This window comes from Equus quagga, chromosome 1 (genome assembly GCF_021613505.1).
Source record: "Equus quagga isolate Etosha38 chromosome 1, UCLA_HA_Equagga_1.0, whole genome shotgun sequence".
Taxonomy (NCBI): Eukaryota; Metazoa; Chordata; class Mammalia; order Perissodactyla; family Equidae; genus Equus; species Equus quagga.
In genome coordinates this window covers 121,998,919-122,017,517 of record NC_060267.1, presented here as the reverse complement: position 1 = coordinate 122,017,517, position 18,599 = coordinate 121,998,919, and the positions used below count along the sequence as shown (strand labels likewise).

Sequence of the window (18,599 nt, the reverse complement as noted above, 5' to 3'; positions counted from 1 at the left end):
TGTTGGCAGGGCCAAACCTAAGCATGTCAGTCGTGTTTTAAATTGAACATAGTCCTCTTTAATGTGTTTATTAGAAGGCTACCTAGGTAAGTTTCATTATTTCCCATCCTTTTCAGACCAATTAATATTGCTTTCAGTCTTTTTCGTGTTAAATAGTTGTACATGAATTATCTGGGTGAACTCTGCTCATAGTTTGATAATGAGAGCAATAACCTAGAAAAAGTACTTCCTGGGTGCGGTGAGTTTCTGGGCTGGAGAGGCTCCTGATTCCCGAGAAACTCCCCAGGCTGTTTGAAACCGTGTCCTAGATGAAGGTGGTAAGGAGCCATGCAATGGAGGATATGTGAGAGCCAGCCGTGAGTTGGGGAGTGTCAGAAGGTAATGGCTTTCTCTTCTGTCTTTTCCTGCAGGCTGGTTCCGTCACGGCTAGTGGGAATGTCCTCTCTGCCCTGCACGGGGTCTGGCAGACACAAGGGCTGGCAGGGTAAGGACAGGCATGCTCGACTGCCTCTCCATTGGCTCTTCCTCCTCTATCCTCATGTTAAAAAGATACCTTTCCTTCCTTCTGCGTAGGGGGTCTCTTTATTTATACTGTACAAAACATCTTATTTGATGCTGCTGTGTGAGATAATATCGCACAGTCAGGTTGATGCAGTGTTCTAGCCAGGTGATTCTTAGCCTGTCCATCTTAATGTTAGATGCCTGACGTGTGTGGTGCCTCCCGGATTCTAGGGTGCAGCGTTGGTAAAACTGGTCCAGCTGTGAAATGTGGGAATGCAAGTGAGCAAGGGTAACATAGTTAGAAGAAAGCATTTGTGGTTGGGGTACTTTTAACTGTTAGTAGTAACATATTGCTTTCAACGTACCATAATGCGTGAAATCCACAGTTCTGTGTTATCAGCTAAGTGCCTCAAACTTTCAGCCTCATTTTTCTTCAGCTAAAATGCTCTCTCTTCAAAATGTTATTTTAACATGGTTTTTACAACATAAACTTGTAAAATTATCTAAATCTTGGGAGCTGTACAGATATGAGAAATTAGGATTTTCTCCTAGGACGACTCGACCAGGTATTTTCCTGAGGGAGCAAAGAAGCTGCCTCCTTTCATGCGGGTCGGGAGTGCGCCTCGTGGCAGGGTTTGGCTGGCGTGAACAGCAGAGCTGCGGCAGAGACCCCTCCTCACCGCAGTGCTGTGCTGCTCATTTATTCGATCGTAGCGTTGGCTACACTCAGCAGGTTTTATTTCAGCTCGTTGATGGCGTGGGGAACGGGAAACAGGTTGCTCAGGCTCCAGGGAAGCCTTGCGCGGGAGAATCGCCCCATCCTCTGTTCACAGTTTCCAACTTTGAAAAGAATGTTGGATGGTTTTGTTGAGCGTGACAACTCTGATGGATTGACACTGGTTGCCTGAAGGACTAAGATTTTGAGACAAGGCCTAGGTCCACCAGAAAGGACTAACTGAGCGTGGGAACGGCAGGGTGGTGGCTTGCACGCCATGAGTCGGCCCTTTATGGCTAATGTATTGTGAGGAAATAAGAATCTGGTTGCTCATAGCTGAGCACATTGATTTCAAAGCCAACTCCACACTGAGCACAGAAATGATGAGAGGAAAATGAGCTCTGCCGCAGCTGATTGAGTAACAGGTGAAAGATTCTTAGTGTTTCGGGTAGTGACTAGGCCACACACAGACGGTGCATGCAGTCACTGTTTTAGATCATGGAGTCAAACTGCCGAATTTCATTATCTTATTTGTTTCACTAGAGTTCACATTAGATTCTACGGCAGCTTTTGGTCAAACCTCTGCTTTTGACCTTAGCTCTGTGGAGCCGGTGTCAAGCTGGACCCATCTGCCTCTCTTGAGAAAGTGGTGATGTGTGGGGATGGCACAGTCTTCAAAACCGTGGCGACCGAAAGCTTGTAGAGAAGGAATTTCCCTGAGTAGATGATTGAAACGAACTCTTCCCTGTTGCAGTTGCGTGTAGTTGATGCTACCTAGCTAGGCAGTGCCAGAATTATAGGCGGGGGGGGGTATCATAAAAATGCCAAGGGCCTATCTGTCCCCACTGTCAGCCCTGAAAAGGTAATTTGGATTTTTGCTTATCTTCTGGAAGCTTCTTAAGTCTTGGGCTCTCATTAGTATGCACAGTGTGGTCCTTAGCAGAGTATTGCAGGCAGCCAAGCTTATCACTTAGGAAATGACAGTGTTTGTTAGCTTCCTATTAATGTGATAAAAGGCAACAAATAATTTGATAAGAGAACTGTAACAAAAAGCAACCAAACAGAAAACCCCCTGCAAATGTGGGTCCTAGGCATCCTCAGCCCTGAGGGGTCTCGGCCTGCTTCCTCTGCCCGGTTTCCATGCGGAGAGCCCGCTGGCTCCTTCGCCACCCCTGAGCACCCCTGCCGAGTCGACTGAGTATTCCACTTGCCTGGCAGATGCGGTCTCCCCACCTTGCAGCGGACTGGTGCTGTGGACCCTTGGTCTCTCTGTGTTGGTTCACACACAGGAAGACCTCGTCCTGGCACATATTTGGAATATGTGCTCTAGGGCAAACTGGTTTCTCCGAAATAACAATACCACACGTTCATTCAGCCTAGTAGCCAGAGAGCAGATGGGAAGCCTGTTTATCCTGCATTCCTCCTTCCTACCTTCCTTCTCTTCATCCACTGGCTTTGGTTTTTCTTGACTGTGGCCTGTGTGTAGTAACTGCTGCTGTCGTGCGGGCACCCCCTTGGTGCCCAGTCCTGTGCCAAATGCTTTACGTTTGTTATCGCATTTGATCTGTGGTCACTAGAACACAGCCCTGCTCTACTCAAGTCTGCCTCCGAGTTTGGTTGGGGCGCTCACTGTACAAATTACTCTCCTTTAAGGCTGTAATTATGTTAATAGATTCAATTGTCATCTAGTGAAACCATAAAGTGCTTCCATCTGCCTCTTGCCAGGAGCAGCTGAGCTTATTAGCAGCAAAAGCTGAACAAGACACTGGCTGTAGACATAAGTCAGTGAGGGAGGGAGAATTTTGTGGCACATGTGGTCTTCCACAGCTCGGCTTCTGCTGACCTCCCTGCTAGCCCCCTTCCCTGGGTGGGGCAGGGGCAGGGAGATTAATCTGTTTTTCAGGCCAGGACACAGTGGCCTCAAAGCAGTACTTTGTGAGTTTCTGTCCTCACCAGCCACATCATGTAAAAGCAATTTGCATGATGCTGAGCTGAACAACTTTTTTCCTGCAAGTGTATTTTTGTCTTCTATAGAATTTTCATGGTTATTTCTAGACAAGAAAAAGAGGTTCTAATTTTGTGTAGTATCTTACTGATTTAAATCCTTAGCTAACTAAATTAAGGGCCCCCTAAAACTACTCTAAAGTCTGTTTTCCAGAGAAGTGCTGAATGCTACATACGAAAGGGAGGCAAGTTGACCTCTCCCAATAAGTTATGCAGAGAGCAAGCAGCCAGGGCGCGGTGAACTGGGCCGCAGGCATTTCCTTCCTGTCCAGTTTCTTGGTGAGCCGCCATTTAGCTTGTCGTGGAGGTTTCTCCTATACCTTGGGGGTACACACACTACTATTGGCATAACCTGACCATTTCTGCTTTTCTCCCCTAGACGTGATCCGAAGTCTTTTCACTAGTAAATCCACTCACTATGATTTTGTAATTTTGTTTTTCTGCTTACAAAGTTCAACTATTACAGAAATATAGGCAGGGAATGTCTCCTGTATTCCTACCCTCCAGAGAAAGTTTAGGACACATTGCTGCCATATCTGTCAAACATGCAGTGATATTCCACAGGTGGCTTTGGGACCTCTCTTTCCAGAACCTACTTTGTGTATGATCTGTGTTGGTACCTATGGACTACCTCATTCTCATCGGCTGCAGAGACTCCCCTGTGTCTGTGCACTGTACAGCTGCTCCTGGCAAACTTATGCCACCAGACAGGGATTCTTGGCAGTTTCTCTCTTACGAGCAATGCCATGATGAACATCTGTGAATACCTGTGCATAGTTGTGGGAGCGTTTTTAAAGCATGCATTTACTTTGCATTTCTTAGATTCTTTCAAAGTTGCCGTTTTGATGGTGACTGGCCTTCTGTAGTGCTTGGTGACCCAACCCGCAAGGAGGTGCTGCTCCCTTCCCAGCTGGAGCCCATTGGCCTTTCTTGTCCTTCATTAGAGGAGGAAAAACCCAGGGAATCCATGGAGGTTTGATTTCCCATTGTGGCATCACATTTGTTGTCTAAGGACAAAGTGCAGCTGAGTCTCTGGGAGGACCAGCTGAGTCGTCCAAAGATCTCTAAACACCCAGGGACCACCGTAGATGTCTGCGGGGCTGTGCTCTGCAGCCTTGCCTAGGAGTCAGCCCGTTGACTCCTTTATGAAAAGGTCAATTTCATCATCTCTAAAAGACAAAATGTCTAAAAGTCTGAAAGAGAACTGTTGTGGGGACAGAGTGACTCCTGACTAATTAGTTGACTTCACTGTGAGTGCGCACAAGTAAGCTGTTTGGTATTTCGGCACGTTAGCCAACAAACAGCTGTGCTCAAACTTCAGCAAGTTCCTTGGGAATGTAATTTAGTGCCATTCTAAAAGGAAAACACACACACATTTTAAGTGCTGTGTGGGGTTTAATGAGCATGGGGTGTTGAGTTGAGCAAGCTGTGGGTGTTGGAATTTAACTTTTTTTACACACACACAATTTTTTAAAATCTCTCTTCCTGCTTCCCCCCCACCCCAGATTGTTTGCAGGTGTTTTCCCTCGAATGGCAGCAATCAGTCTGGGAGGTTTCATCTTTCTTGGTGCTTATGACCAGACTCGCAGCCTGCTGCTCAGACTCGGCAGAGAGAGCCCGTGAATCAGACGCCCCACGTCCGTTTCTGTCAAGAAAGGGTACTGCTGTGGGAACTCTCTGCCTTCCGGTGAGCAGCTGTTCGGCCATCTGAACAACAAAACTCAGTGCTAAAATCCAATTTTGCTACGATTACAACACTGAGAATGCGTCTTTCATGCTACAGGCTGGCTGGAATGACGTCATCAGCCTCTTTGCCAGAAAGTTATGAAAGAGAGAAAATGACATCCACAGCAGTACTTTGAACAGTTTTCTCAGAGCCCATTAATAAATGAGTTTGGTAACGCTGAGTCCAGGCCCTTCAGAACTTTTATTTGATCTGGTATCTGATCTTTCATTTCCTGCCACCTGATAGTGGATTCGGCAGAGGCAGAGATGGTTATAATTGTAAAAGAATGGCTAGACTGGGCAAAGGAAGGAGAGGCAGGGAAAAAGTTACAGATGTGGGGTGCGTTTCTCCGTGGGTTGATTCCTATTGTGTAAGCTTATAGCTTTGTTTAAAGAGAATGAACTACAGGTGCACAGCAGGCATTCTTGTTGGGGAACCAGGCTGCTGCTGTTAATTACCTTCAGATTTCACCTATAAAAAACACAACTGTATTGTTTTACAGGGAAGTGTCCAGCGGCCCATGTGGTGTGTGAAAGCAAGCAAGCAGTTGCAGCTCAAGTGACTAGGCGGGCCCAGCTGGCCTCGGGCAGGAGGGCACAGGGGTCCTCTGAGGAAGCTGAGCCAGAGTGCACTCTTCTCGGTTTCAGACTGGAAGGGCGGGCCTGGGCCGCCTTTGGAAAAAGTGGTGTTCTTTTCATTCCTAATCAGTAAGGTCTGTAGGCTGGAGTTTTAAGCTCAACATTGGGAACAGAAGGGATGGAATGGGGCAGGTCACCATTGTAGAGCCTGACAAATCAGTTCCAGGTGTTAGAAAACTAACTTCAGAGAAAAATCTCAGGCATCTAGTGGTGTCATGTCTTCCCTGAAGCAATAGTATATATAATTCTGCTTTGGCTAAATTTTTTTTCCTTTTTGGGAAAAAAGGTAATTAAAGGTAATTAAAGGATGACTGCATTTGTAAGGGAATCGAATCTCTGGAATTAAACGGGCTGAAGCAATGCTGGTTAATGCAGGGAGAAGAATGACCCCAGACACACACTTAACATTTTATAAATGAACCTTTATTAAAGACACTTCAATGCCATTTGTTAGACACTTCAATATTTTACATGTTTTTCAATGTACATTGTATCAAAGTTTCTATAAATAAATAACTTTGTACATAAAAGTAATACTTCCTCTTTCACATTGCCTCTCAGAAGCAGCAAATTCACATATTTTGTGGAAGTAACAATCAGTTAACTGTTGAGGACAAAATTCTAAATAATGTGCTTACCTTTCAGAACAGTGATGAGATTTGACAGTAAAATTTAACATAGGTAACCATTTTGTCAATACTCACCTTCAGCTTTTTAGCTAAAGGAACTTGCTTTCTGAGATTTTAAGGACCTTAATTTGTTTCAATGTAATTTTTCCTGAAATACACATTGGCACTCACAAGATGGTTAGCTGCAGGTCTCAAAAGTGCAAATATACCCAGAACCCAGGTCAAGGGCTAAGAAATCTTGTACAGTCCAAGCCTGGGTCCCTCTGCCAGGGAAGGACATGGACAGGCCTGCTCCGGATCCTCAGTAGAGATAAGCTAGCCCTGAAAAGCAAGGACTCGATCCTTTTTCTCCCCCAAGGCCAATGTAATATTAGTAATATTGGCAGAACTAAAACATCACTATTGAAAAATCCACAGGTACCAACACCAGCAGCCTGTATCTTATTAAAAAGCCTCAAGTGACTCTCGAATGATACATGAATCATAGAAGGAAGAAAGGCAGTGCTTAATTGTTCGGACCAACTGCTTACGGTGGATTAACAACGCGCATTCTGCTTGTTAAAGAAAGCACTTACACCGACGAGAAAAAGTCCTTCACTGCAGAGGTGCCTGACGTGCACCTCTAGGCTCCACAGGGAGGTTCGCTGCAAGAGCATCCACACACAAGCAGTACTGACGTGAGTTACTTCCAATGCCAACGACATCTCTGACTGTAAAGCATCCAAGGGGTCTGTCCTACCAAGTGCAATACGAATCCAAGGACTTTCCATCCTTCCCACCCCCCAGAAACTCCTAGGAACAAATGTGGTTTCAGCTTCTGTAAATTCCATCCATGCATTAAGGCACCAGAACTATCCCCCCTTCCAAAATTAAACAGCAACCTGATATGAAAAATAATATTGTCAAAACTGTACGATTTTTTCTGTTAACCATGCACTAAAGATTAAAATAGCCTCTGTAAAAGATATATAATAATATATATGCAATCTCTGAAAACTCTTATGTACAATGGTATCAAATACTTTTCTGCCTTTTGTACACAATAGCCTCTTGCATTTCTGTGCTTCAGCTGTAAGTCCTTTAAACTACTGGTACTCCACATGGAAGTTAAAACTATGTACAAATCAGTGACGCTTGAACCCAAGCTTCCTCACAGCCTCTCCTACCTCTCTTTCCTGTAGAGATTGACACGACAAGAGCTGAGGTAGACAAAGCCTAGATTTTCGGTGCAAACAGCAGTGGCACGCTCCGTTTCCCGGGGAGCTGTCCTGTCAGTGGTGTGGACTCAGGACTGGAGTCACATGCTTTTGGGAAGTGTCCATTGGAAAGAAGCAAGTGCTGGCCCTCACTGGGGACAGGAGGAAAGGCTGAGGAGGCTTCTGTGAGCTCAGGACTGCCTGGAGTTAACGTAGAGGAAGGCTGGAGGTCTATGGTGTCTGGCTCACACAGCCTTGCTAAAGTCCAAGAGGAGGCCCCTAGGAGAAAGGAGAGGGCACGTCAGACCCTCCAGCCTGGCAGTTTATGTTCTCCCTCCATCCCCACCTTCCGCTGGTGACTCAGGAGACAGTGAAAAGTTACCTTTCCCATCTAGAGGTGCCCCTGGCTTTTTCTTCAAGGATGTCAGCATTCTATCGTGGTTACTGGGGTAGAGGGACCCCCTGCAGTTGGTGTGGGACCCATCAATGGTCCCACTGTTCAGCTGATGTGGAGAATGTTCTCGGTCACTCCGACTGGGCTCCTGGCTGCTTAGTGTACCTGGCTGTGTACTGTCTCTGGACACAGGCTGAGGACAGAAGGCTTGTTCCTTGGAGTAACTGTCCATCTCAGTGTTGCAGTCACCGCATACAGCCGGACCACTGGGCTCTGCGGGGCAGAGCAAGACACGGATTAGAACCATTGCCCTCCCCACGTAAAGAACAGGCTGTTTAACTCCCCTGCTGTGAGGCCAGAGCTTTGCTTACATCAGCTCTGTAAAAACTCTCCTCTCCTTCACGTATGTTCACAGAACAAGGACCGGGCAAATACGAAGCTATTGATGAAGACTGGGTCTTCCATGTTGAGATGTTTCAGATTAATTTCTTAATCAGAGACTGCAGCCATACTACTGTGACCGCAGAAGAAACATCCCATGTGATCCCATTTGAAAGAGGAACTATGCAGTGTCAAGAGTCTTCTGAACAATCAGAAATTTAGCCTCAAAATAGCCCTGGTGAAAAGGCACTTTTGTTTGGGCCTCATCCTTTATTTAAGTTGCTTATAAATCTAGAAAATTCATGCTCAGGCTCACCATACATACCATAGACACCCTATTCTGGAATTAAAAGAGAGGCAGGCCAGAGCTTCCTGTTTCTATATTGAATATGAAATTGTGGGATAGTCTTACACCTATAATGTGTCTCCCCCTTTCATTTAATGAGTAAGTCAACCCAAATTTTTATTTCAAAAATGAAATACTTTTCCTGATGGAAGTATCTCATACCCATCTTCTGTGGACCACGCATCCCATCGGCTTTCTCCATCACTTTCCATGGCTCCTTATTATAGCCGACACAGAGCTTTGGCGGCCTACACGTAATGCCATGAGCATCCACCTCTGGAAAGAGGCTGGCATCTCTCGGGCAAATACCTGCAATAGATTCCCACCCAGTTAGAAACGCTGGGCTCACCAGCTCACAGTAAGCCTTATGAAAAGAAAGGGCAAAGCCCCTGGGACAGAGTCATTCTTTCAAATGCTCTTTACAGTGGTGGCTTATTGGGCTAACCAAGAGGTCCAGCAAGGAACATTTTCTAATACTGCCTTCCCCAGGGGCAGGCCTCTGAGCATTCAGAGCCATGTTAATGAACAGTTCTTTGTAAGGGTAAACTTGTCCCAAACAAGGATACAGTCTCCCCCTCTGAAGTAGCTCTCCCTTGGGAGAGCTTTCCAGTATGACAGCCTGGAACACAGCAGACCTGGGCACTTCCCCTATTGAAGGAATGGATTAGTTTCAGGCCCTCTAACGTCCTCTGCAGCTCTTATGTTAGGCAATCGTACCTTTCCCTGACGAGGAAACACTAAGCCCAGTAGGGCCTGGGGGACGGGGATTGTAAACCTTGCAGAACTTGCAGAGGCTAGGTCCAGAAACACCCAGGAGAAGGCTTGAGTCACGCAGCCTTCTAGTTTAACCAACGTGCTCAATGTACTGCCATGCCCCTGCCCTGGGACGGGGCTGGAGGCCACCTCCAGCTCATGGGGACACAGTCGCATTAGGCATTGAGGCCTTACCATTGCTCTCAATGTGCCCATTGGCCTGATGGCCACCCTCAGTCCTGACCACAGTTTCCTGTCGGTCAGAAAGGGTCCCCTGAGAAGAAAGGTAGCTCGGAACATCCGGTGGCACGATGGTTTCATCTGCAAGGAGACAGGACAATCAAATACCAGGGGTCCCAGTCCTTTGAGACACATGTTCACTGTCAGGCCCAGACACAGCAGCTGTCAAGGTCGTGCAGAGAGATAGCATGGGGTCTGCGCACTGGAGAGGCCTGCCCAGAACCCGCTTAGTCTTACTCTACACCCAGGTGTAAAAAATGTAGCAATCTGATGTCTTGAGTCCATTAAAGATAGAGAACAGCAATGGGAAGGGACATAACCTAACTGAAGCATGGCCCTGTGAGGTCACTGCACCAACAATCCACCACGTGGCCACAAAGCACGTGCCATAGATGCCTCAGAAAACTGCAGAGTTCATAATGTACCTATATTTGAGAGTATTCGCATTTAACGTTACATTCCTGGAAGTTAGAATGGTGCCAGTGAGACTAAAGCCTCAGCTATCCAGAATGACTCCATATTCCCAAAGGGTCTAGAGTTCTGAATATAATGAAATTCTTTAAAAAGCCTCTGGACCTGGTTTCCTTCACAAACGTCACTGCTATTCTCCTCCCCTGCAAATAAACTCAACCAGCAGTGGCCTAACCTGTGTTAGTGACACTGTACTCCTCACTCTTCTTCCTGGTCTGGTAGATGATGCACACCCACACCAGGGACGTCAGGACAATACTGCACACCACGGCGATGGTGAAGATGCCCACGGTGGTCCCGTCCTTCCTGCAGCCAGGGGTAGGCAAGATGCTCAGCTGGCTGTGAGCTCGCTCTGTGCCCAGGGCGTTGGACATCTCGCAAGTATATCGCCCTGCGTCCTCTGCCACCACGTTCTGAACAACGAGCAGCTGGTTGCCGGGGGTAAAGTGGTGCCGCTCCGTGAGACTCAGAGGGTGGTCCCCCTTGAGCCAGGTGATGCGGGGTGGGGGGCTCCCGGTCGCTTTGCACTGGAGAGCCACCGTTTCTCCCACAGATACCACACGGTCTTCCAAGGGAACCACCAAGGACGGGGTTTCTGCAAGAAGTCAGGAGAGATCTTACAGTTATTCTGTGGGCCTCAGTGGCTGTAGATCTCCCTTGTCTTCTGGACAAAGGAAAAGTCGACACATCAATGAAATGCCATATGGGATCTTTCATCAGAATGGCAAGCTTTTCAGAAAACCTAACACAATGACTAAAGCATTCCCTTTCTGGGGGGTGGCTTCAAAAAGGAGAATGAACTAACAACTTCTGGCCACAGAATCCCCTGCTGTTCCCAAACTGTCATGTTACAGGCCTGTGTCTCTATTCTTCACCAAGACCACACTCGTCCTGCCCAAATCAGAGGGCAGTACTTATCTAGAGTGTTAGACCTAAGCCCTATGAAGACTCTTGTAATTCACTGGCTATTTTTCTCTTTTTAAAGAGATGGAACCACTTGTTCAAGAAAATCTTAGAACAGGGCCAGCCCAATTGCATAGTGGTTAAGTTCGTGTACTCTGCTTAGGCAGCCCAGGGTTCAGAGGTTCAGGTCCTGGGCGCGGACCTAGCACTGCTCATCAAGCCACGCTGTGGGGGCGTCCCACATGAGGCAGAGGAAGATTGGCACAGATGTTAGCTCAGAGACAATCTTCCTCACAAAAAAAGAAGAAAACTCTTAGAAAGCAGCCCAAAATTTTAAACAAAGTAGAAACAGCCCACCATACTCCACCCCAGGCTCCACAGAGCAGTCTGAGAAGCTTGCCTCTAGGTACGTATAATATTTTAAGAGAATCTCTCTCTCTCTTTCATACATAAACACACACACACAGACATATATATATACTCAGTGGATAAGAGTCAAACCTAAGACAGTCAGGGTGGCGTTAGCTGAAATGGAGCCGGCCAAGTTCTGGGCGGTACAGCTATAAACCCCCATGTCATCTATTTTCACATCAGTGATGAAAAACACATCGTCGTCTGGCATGACATGCATGCGTCGCTCACGAGCAGCAGGGAAATCTGTGCCTCCATCCTTCTGCCAGGCAATCTGGGGGTTAGGGTGGCCAGTGGCAGCACATTCGAGGCGGGCCATGGTGCCAGTTCGGATGGCGATGTCATGGGGCATTTTGGTGAATGATGGCAACACTGCAAAATATATACATATAGAGTCAAGTTTTTGTAAAGCTAGATGCAAAAAGGCTGGGAAGATCCTCTGGCAAACAGACCTCCCCCACCATGTCTGGGTGTCATTTCACCCCCCGACACCCTTCATGCCAATGTCTGCTGAGAACCACTACTGTCACCTTTCAATCAGGAGCAGTTGGCCTCCTAGGGGTGCCTAGCTTCTCGTTGCCACAGGTGGAGCATTTCCAAGAACAAGTCTCTCTTGTTCTTCAACCCAAGCTGGCTATAACCCCCTCAAACATAAAGGTTTTATGAAACATTTCCCCTACTATGCCTTATATGGTCATCATTCTATACAGGGATACTCCATAAATGCTAGGGCCTGATGCTTGCCTGCCTTAAGTAACCACCAGGTAGAGCCTGGGAAACAGAAATGTCTACTCCAGCAAGATGCAATCACAGAGGGAAGGGTGACATGCCTTCACCCTGGGGAAGCAATGGGATAGCTCTTCCTCTTGAAGAAGTCTGTTTTAGAACAGTGATGTCAGGGTCATATTACTGTATGCACACGAGCTGAAAGCATTCAGCTAGCTTATTTATCCCAAATATTCCAGGGAATATTGGTAATACAGGAGTAAGCATCCAGCCATATGTCAGGCGTCACTATAATTCCCATCAAGGTTACTTCAGTGGAGAATCAGTTCACTGAGTTTGTGAGAAACAAGGACTACTCCCTCGGAATAAGCCAAGAGAACCCGCCAAAGTGTGGTCAAAAATGTGTTTTTCTGTGGTCTGTAGGGGCTTAAAGAGCATAGCAGTTCCAGCACTTCTTAATTGGAGGTTTAATAATCAGGAAAATCTTGTTAGGTTACTGGGATGGGGTGGTTAACTACTCAAGCTATTTACCTCTCTCCTTCTACTCTAAACTCACTACAACAAATAGCAGGTATGAAGAAAGCCACCTCAAAAGGCTCTGAAGCTGGTTACTGAGTAAAAGATCCTGTCCAACACCCCCATGACCATTCTGCTATCAGGCCAGCACTCACACCAGCCTTGCATTCCACAGCCTCAGAGAGGCAGGCACTTGGCTGCCCCACTGTTGACTGACCTGGCCCACCCAGGCTGGCCTCTGGCCCCAAGGCTCTGCCATCTACTCAGAGGGTAGCACCTTCCCCCAGGATCAAGATATGCTTGGAATCTGATGCCAGGCATCTTGGTTTATGGAAGATAATAAATGGATAAAAATACAAGGCTTGGGCCCACAATTTCAGTTAACATAATAACTGGATTAAAAAAATCACCAAAAAACAAAGAATCCACTAAGAATAACCCTTCAATCTACAAACTTACTCTGGGGCCAACCCAGGCAGTAGTAAGATATAATGAGGTCTCAGTGAAGCTTGAGTGTCTCCTGTCTCAAGCATGTCTACACAGATAACTGAGAATGATCATGAGTGTGGCTTCATAAGAATCTTATACCAGAATAAACAGATAGCACTTCCATACCATTCACAGTGAGCCTGGCCTTGTGTGAGTAGGTGGAGCCAAAGTGGTTGGTGATGACACATTGGTAGCGGCCCTCATGCCCGAAAGTGACACGACGGAGGTGCAGAATGGTGGTGTATTCCATCACCTCCCCATCCTGTGCACGGACATGGGCGAAATTCTCCATATCAGCATTGGCCAGGACCTCGTTGTCCTTCTTCCAGGCAAAGGTCATAGGGGAGCTGCTGCTGCTGGCAGCTGAGCACGTGAACCGGATGTCCTTTCCCACCACAGCTATGGTCGTCTCTGGCTGGGTGATGATCTGTGGCTTTGGTAAGTCATCTGGGAGGAAGAGAGCCAACTGTAAGTCACCCAGGCTCTTAGGACACACAAGGACCAGCCACTATTCGAGCTAACAAGAAACTGAATCAGACACTGAACAGGGACTAGATCTTGCTGGGTCCCTATGCATCCTCAGCTCCACCAAATACTGTAAGGGACTCATACCATGGATATCTGGCCTTCTCCAAATACAGATCCATGAGCATTGATCACCTCTCTGATTACACTCCTTGATTACCAACAAATTGACCAGTAGTCAGTTATCAAAGCAATCAGCAATTTCCATGAGAAGACTACAATTGGCTTTATTTGCTTACTTCAACACAAAGCACACTTAAAAAGTCCAGAACCACCAGTCATGACTGCCCAGACCTTACCCACAAACTTTACTTCAAAAGAAGTGGGGTGCATAGCACTTCCGTTATGTCAGAATAAGGACTTCTGAAAATCTGCTTCTCCATTAAAACAACAGAAAAACTAGCAAAAATGGTCACAGTCAACTTTTTCAGAATTCTGGAAAATAACCAAAGGCTACAACCCATGGAGTGTTGATTCAAGAAAACACCTGAATTTCAGGAAGAAAAGTGATCTTTGTGGCATTTTAACTTACCCTAAGTCACATCCCTCTTTCCCCAGCTCTATGGTATCCTTGGAACCCAACAGCCTAGCAATAATTGAGGGGGCAAAAATGGGTTTGGAGCTCCCCCCAAGCCCCATCCTCAGGGCCTGTATTTATTTGACCTGATACACTTTGCTCAGCAAGGGAAGTCCTATCCCCAGGGTGTTTGACAAAAACGATCAGCAGCCACTGCTGAGGCAGTAGTATCAGTTGGGGCCAAGAAGAGGCTAACCAAAAAACTAAAAAGGAAAATCAGGTGAATGAAATGTCAAAAGTGGGTTTTGAAAAGGTTGAACATATTCCTGAGGGTCTAGAAGGCCACATGCAAGTGCAGGGCTATGTGCATGCCCAGGAAAGACCTGAAGGGTCCTGACTGAGGATCAGTGCAAACAGGAAGTGATGGCACACCTCCAACACACACAGAGACACTTGGGCAAAGGAGAGGAGACTTGATTGGTTGAATTGCTTTAAGGACTCTCTGTTCAGTCATTAGCTAACCACTAAGCTAACCAAGGAGGGGCTTCAGTGGCCGCACAGAAGACACTTAACAACCTTTGACCAGGGAAGTCACTAAACAAACTGTAACAAATAGAACAATAAACCCTGGGGTAAGACAGAGGGAGAATCTGATTTCCAGAGTTGCCATATTATTTTATTCTAAATGCTCAGTTTTCAATAGAAGCTACAAAACATGCAAAGAAACAGGAAAAAAGCAGTCAAGAGAAACTGTCCTTGAGGAAGCCCAGATCTCGGACCTACTAAAGAAAGACTTTAAATCAGCCTTATAAATATGTTCAAAGAACTAAAGGAAACCATGTCTGAGAAAATTAAAGGAAAGTATGTAAGTAGTTTCTTACCAAATACCAATAAAGAGAGAGAAATTGTAAAAATGAACCACACATAAATTTTGAATTTTAGCAGTATAATAACTGAAATGAAAAATTCATTAGAGGGGCTCAATAGCCAAACTGAGCTGACAGAAGAAGGAGTAAACTTGAGACAGGTCAATTGATATCATCCAGTCTGAGAAACATAAAGAAAAAAGAATGAGGAAAAATAAACAGAGCCATAGAGACCTGTGGGATAACATCAAACATGATAACATGCAAATAATGGGAGTCCAAGGAGGAGAAGAAAAAAGGAGCAGAAAGAGTATTTGAAGAAATAATGGCCCCAAACTTTCCAAATGCATCTACACATCCAAGAAGCTCAATGAAGTCCAAATAATATAAACTCAAAAGATCCACACCTAGGCTCATCGTAGTCAAGCTGTTAAAAAAGTCAGCGCCAATGAATCTTGAAAGCAGCAAGAGAGCAGCAACTCATCACCATACAAGGTATGCTCAATAACAGTAACAGCTGTTCCCTGTCAGAAACCGTGGCGGTCAGAAGGCAGTAGGAGGACATATTTAAAGCACTGAAAGAAAGACTGTCAACTAAGAATTCCATATCTAGCAAAACTATCCTTTCAAAAATGAAGGAGAAGCTGAAACATTCTCAGATTTAAAAACAAAAAAAAAACAAACAACCTGAGACAATTAATTGCTACCAGACCTGCTTTACAAGAAATACTAAAGAGAATCCTTCAGGCTCAAACAAAAGGACATGACAGTAACTCAAATCCACACAAAGAAAGAATGCCATTAAAAGCAACTACATAGGTAAGGATGTAAACAGTATGAATGTATTTTTGTTTGTAATTCTCTTCTACTATGTGATTTAAAAGGCAACTACATAAGTAATAATTACAAAACTGTGTTGATAGGCTTATGATGTATAAAGATGTAATTTGTCTGAAAATAATACGAAAGAGATGAGAATGGAACTAAACAGAAGCAAAATTTTGCACACCACTGAAGTTGATTTCATTATTAATCTGAACTAGAGTGTTTTTGGGCTGGCCCCATGGCTGAGTGGTTAAGTTTGCGCACTCCCCTTCGGCAGCCCAGGGTTTTGCTTGTTCGGATCCTGGGCACAGACATGGCACCACTCATCAGGCCACGTTGAGTCGGCATCCCACATGCCACAACTAGAAGGACCCACAGCTAGGATATACAACTCTGTACTGGGGATATTTGGGGAGAAAAAGCAATTAAAAAAAAAAGTTTGAACTAGAGTGCTTTAAGATGTTAATTATAATCTCCGTGGCAACCACTAAGAAAATACAAAAAAATACTAAGAGAAACAAGGGAATTAAAATGGTATACTAGAAGATATCTATTTAATACAAAATTAGTCAGTAATGGAGAATACAGGAATAAAGATAACACAAGATATCAATAATTACATTAAACATAAATGAATTAAACACTCCAACCAAAAGGCAGGGAATACCATAATGGATTAAAAAACCATGACTCAGCTATATGCTGTCTGCAAGAGACACTTTAGATTCAAAGTCATCAACAGGCAGCCACCAACAGTATTAGACTGTCTCTACTAATATCAGACAAAACAGCCTTTAAGACAGAAGTTGTTACTAAAGATAAAGAATAACATTTTATAATGTTAAATGGTCAATCCCTCAGGAAGACATCAAAATTATAAACATACAGGCACCCAACAGAGCTCCACAAAGCAAGAAGCAAAAACTGACAGACCTGAAGGGAGAAATAGAAAATGCAATAATAATCATTTGTAGTGTTAATAATGGATAGAACAGCTAGGCAGAAGATCAACAATGAAACAGAAGACTTGAACAACACACCATAAACCCAAAAGACCTAACATATCTATGGAACAAGAGAATAAACATTCTTTTGAAGTACACATGGGTCATTCTCAGGATAGACCATGTTAGGCTACAAAACAAATCTCAATAAATTAAAAAAGACAGAAATCATACAAAGTATCTCCAGTGACAGTGGAATGACACTAGAAACCAATGACAAAAGGAATATTGGGAAACTAATATCAGTCAAAGAAGAAATTACAAGGGAAATTAGAAAATACATTGAGATGAATGAAAATGAAAACACAATATACTTAAAAGCTGCAGCTAAAACAGTGCTTATAGAGAGATTTACAGCTGTAAATGCCTACAGGTCATTATTAAAGAAGATCTCAAATTAATAATCCCACCTTCTACTTTAAGAAATTAGAAAAACAAGCTATACCCAAAGCAAACAGCAAGAAGGAAGTAATAAAGATTAGAGAAAAAGTAAATGAAGGAAAATACAAAAACAGAGAAAATCAATAAAAACAAAAGTTGGTTCTTGGAAAATATCAATAAAATTGAAAACACCTGTAGTTAGACTTGGGCGGTAGGGGGATGGAAGCAGAGGGGAGAAGACTCAAAATACTACAATTTGGAATGAAAGAAGAGACATTACTACCGACCCTATGGCAATAAACAAGAATACTAGGAATAACTGTATGCCCACAAATTAGGTAACCTGTCTGCAATGCACAAATTCTGAGAAAAACATAAACTACCAAAACTGACTCAAGAAGAAACAGAACATCTGAGTAGATGTAACAAATAAAGAGACAATAATTTAAAAACTTCCCAAAAAGAAAAGCCCAGACCCAAATGGCTACTACTGGTGAATTCTACCAAACATTTAAAGAAGGATTATCACTAATCCTTCACAAACGCTTCCAAAAAAATAAATGAGGAGGGAACTTTTCCCAACTCCATTCTGTGAGGCAAGTATTACCTGATAACAAACCAAAAAACATTACAAAAAAGGAAGACTACAGACCTTTAAGTATAGATGCAAAAATCCTCAACAAATAAAATAGCAAACTGAATCCCACAACATATAAAAAGGATTATACAGCATAAGTGAGTTGGGTTTATCCCAGGAAAGCAAGGTTGGTTTAAATATCCAAAAATCAATGTATTATACCATATCGATAAAATAAAGGAAAAACTCCCACATGATCACCTTAACAGATGCAGAAAAAGTATCTGATGAAATGCAACAACGTTTCATGATAAAAACATTCAACAAATTAGAAATAGAAGGGAAATTCGTCAACTTGATAAAGGTCATCTATGAAAAAACCCATAGCTAACATCATACTTAATGGTGAATGACAATGCTTTCCCCCTAAGATCAAGAAAAAGACAAGGATTTCTGCTCTCACCACTTCTATTCAACACTGTCCTGGAGGTTCTAGCCAGGGAATTAGGCAAGAAAAATAAATAAAAGACATCTAGATTAGAAAGGAAGAAGTAAAACTACCTTTTTGCAAATGATATGATAATCATATATAAAGAAATTCCTAAGGAATTTACTGAAAAACTATTAGAACTAAAAACAATTTCAACATAGTTGCAGGATACAAGATGAACATATAAAATTCAACTGCAATGAAAATTTTAAAATGAAAATAAGAACAGCACTTAAAATAGCACCAAAAAGAGTAAAAAATACAGGAATAAATTTAACAAAAGCAGTGTAAGACACGCACTGAAAACTACAAAACATCATTGAAGGAAATTAAAGAAGAGCTACAAAAAAAAGGAAAGACATCCCATGTTCATGG

General features: G+C 44.1%; 2 protein-coding genes across 5 annotated transcripts in view; one reads left to right on the top strand and one right to left on the bottom strand.

The window, feature by feature from the left end:
* The window catches only part of SLC25A26 (solute carrier family 25 member 26), a 149,530-nt gene extending 143,689 nt beyond the window's left edge, over window positions 1-5,841 (top strand). For 2 of the 3 annotated variants that reach the window (XM_046677023.1, XM_046677012.1), the window contains 2 exons: window positions 411-484; window positions 4,726-5,127. In XM_046677023.1, the coding sequence (XP_046532979.1) occupies window positions 411-484; window positions 4,726-4,843 (192 nt within the window). In that variant the 3' untranslated portion in view covers window positions 4,844-5,127. Of the gene's footprint in view, window positions 1-410; window positions 485-4,725; window positions 5,128-5,448 lie in introns of those variants that run through there. The other variant, XR_006890773.1, reaches the window with a different exon arrangement.
* Window positions 5,842-5,985: 144 nt separating this feature from the next.
* LRIG1 (leucine rich repeats and immunoglobulin like domains 1) overlaps window positions 5,986-18,599 on the bottom strand; it is a 114,227-nt gene continuing 101,613 nt past the window's right edge. For both annotated transcript variants that reach the window (XM_046676988.1, XM_046676997.1), the window contains 7 exons: window positions 13,166-13,486; window positions 11,399-11,680; window positions 10,170-10,589; window positions 9,479-9,604; window positions 8,693-8,839; window positions 7,792-8,076; window positions 5,986-7,688 (listed from right to left, as the gene is read on the bottom strand). In XM_046676988.1, coding sequence (XP_046532944.1) covers window positions 7,429-7,688; window positions 7,792-8,076; window positions 8,693-8,839; window positions 9,479-9,604; window positions 10,170-10,589; window positions 11,399-11,680; window positions 13,166-13,486 — 1,841 coding nt within the window. In that variant the 3' untranslated portion in view covers window positions 5,986-7,428. The remainder of the gene's footprint in view (window positions 7,689-7,791; window positions 8,077-8,692; window positions 8,840-9,478; window positions 9,605-10,169; window positions 10,590-11,398; window positions 11,681-13,165; window positions 13,487-18,599) is intronic.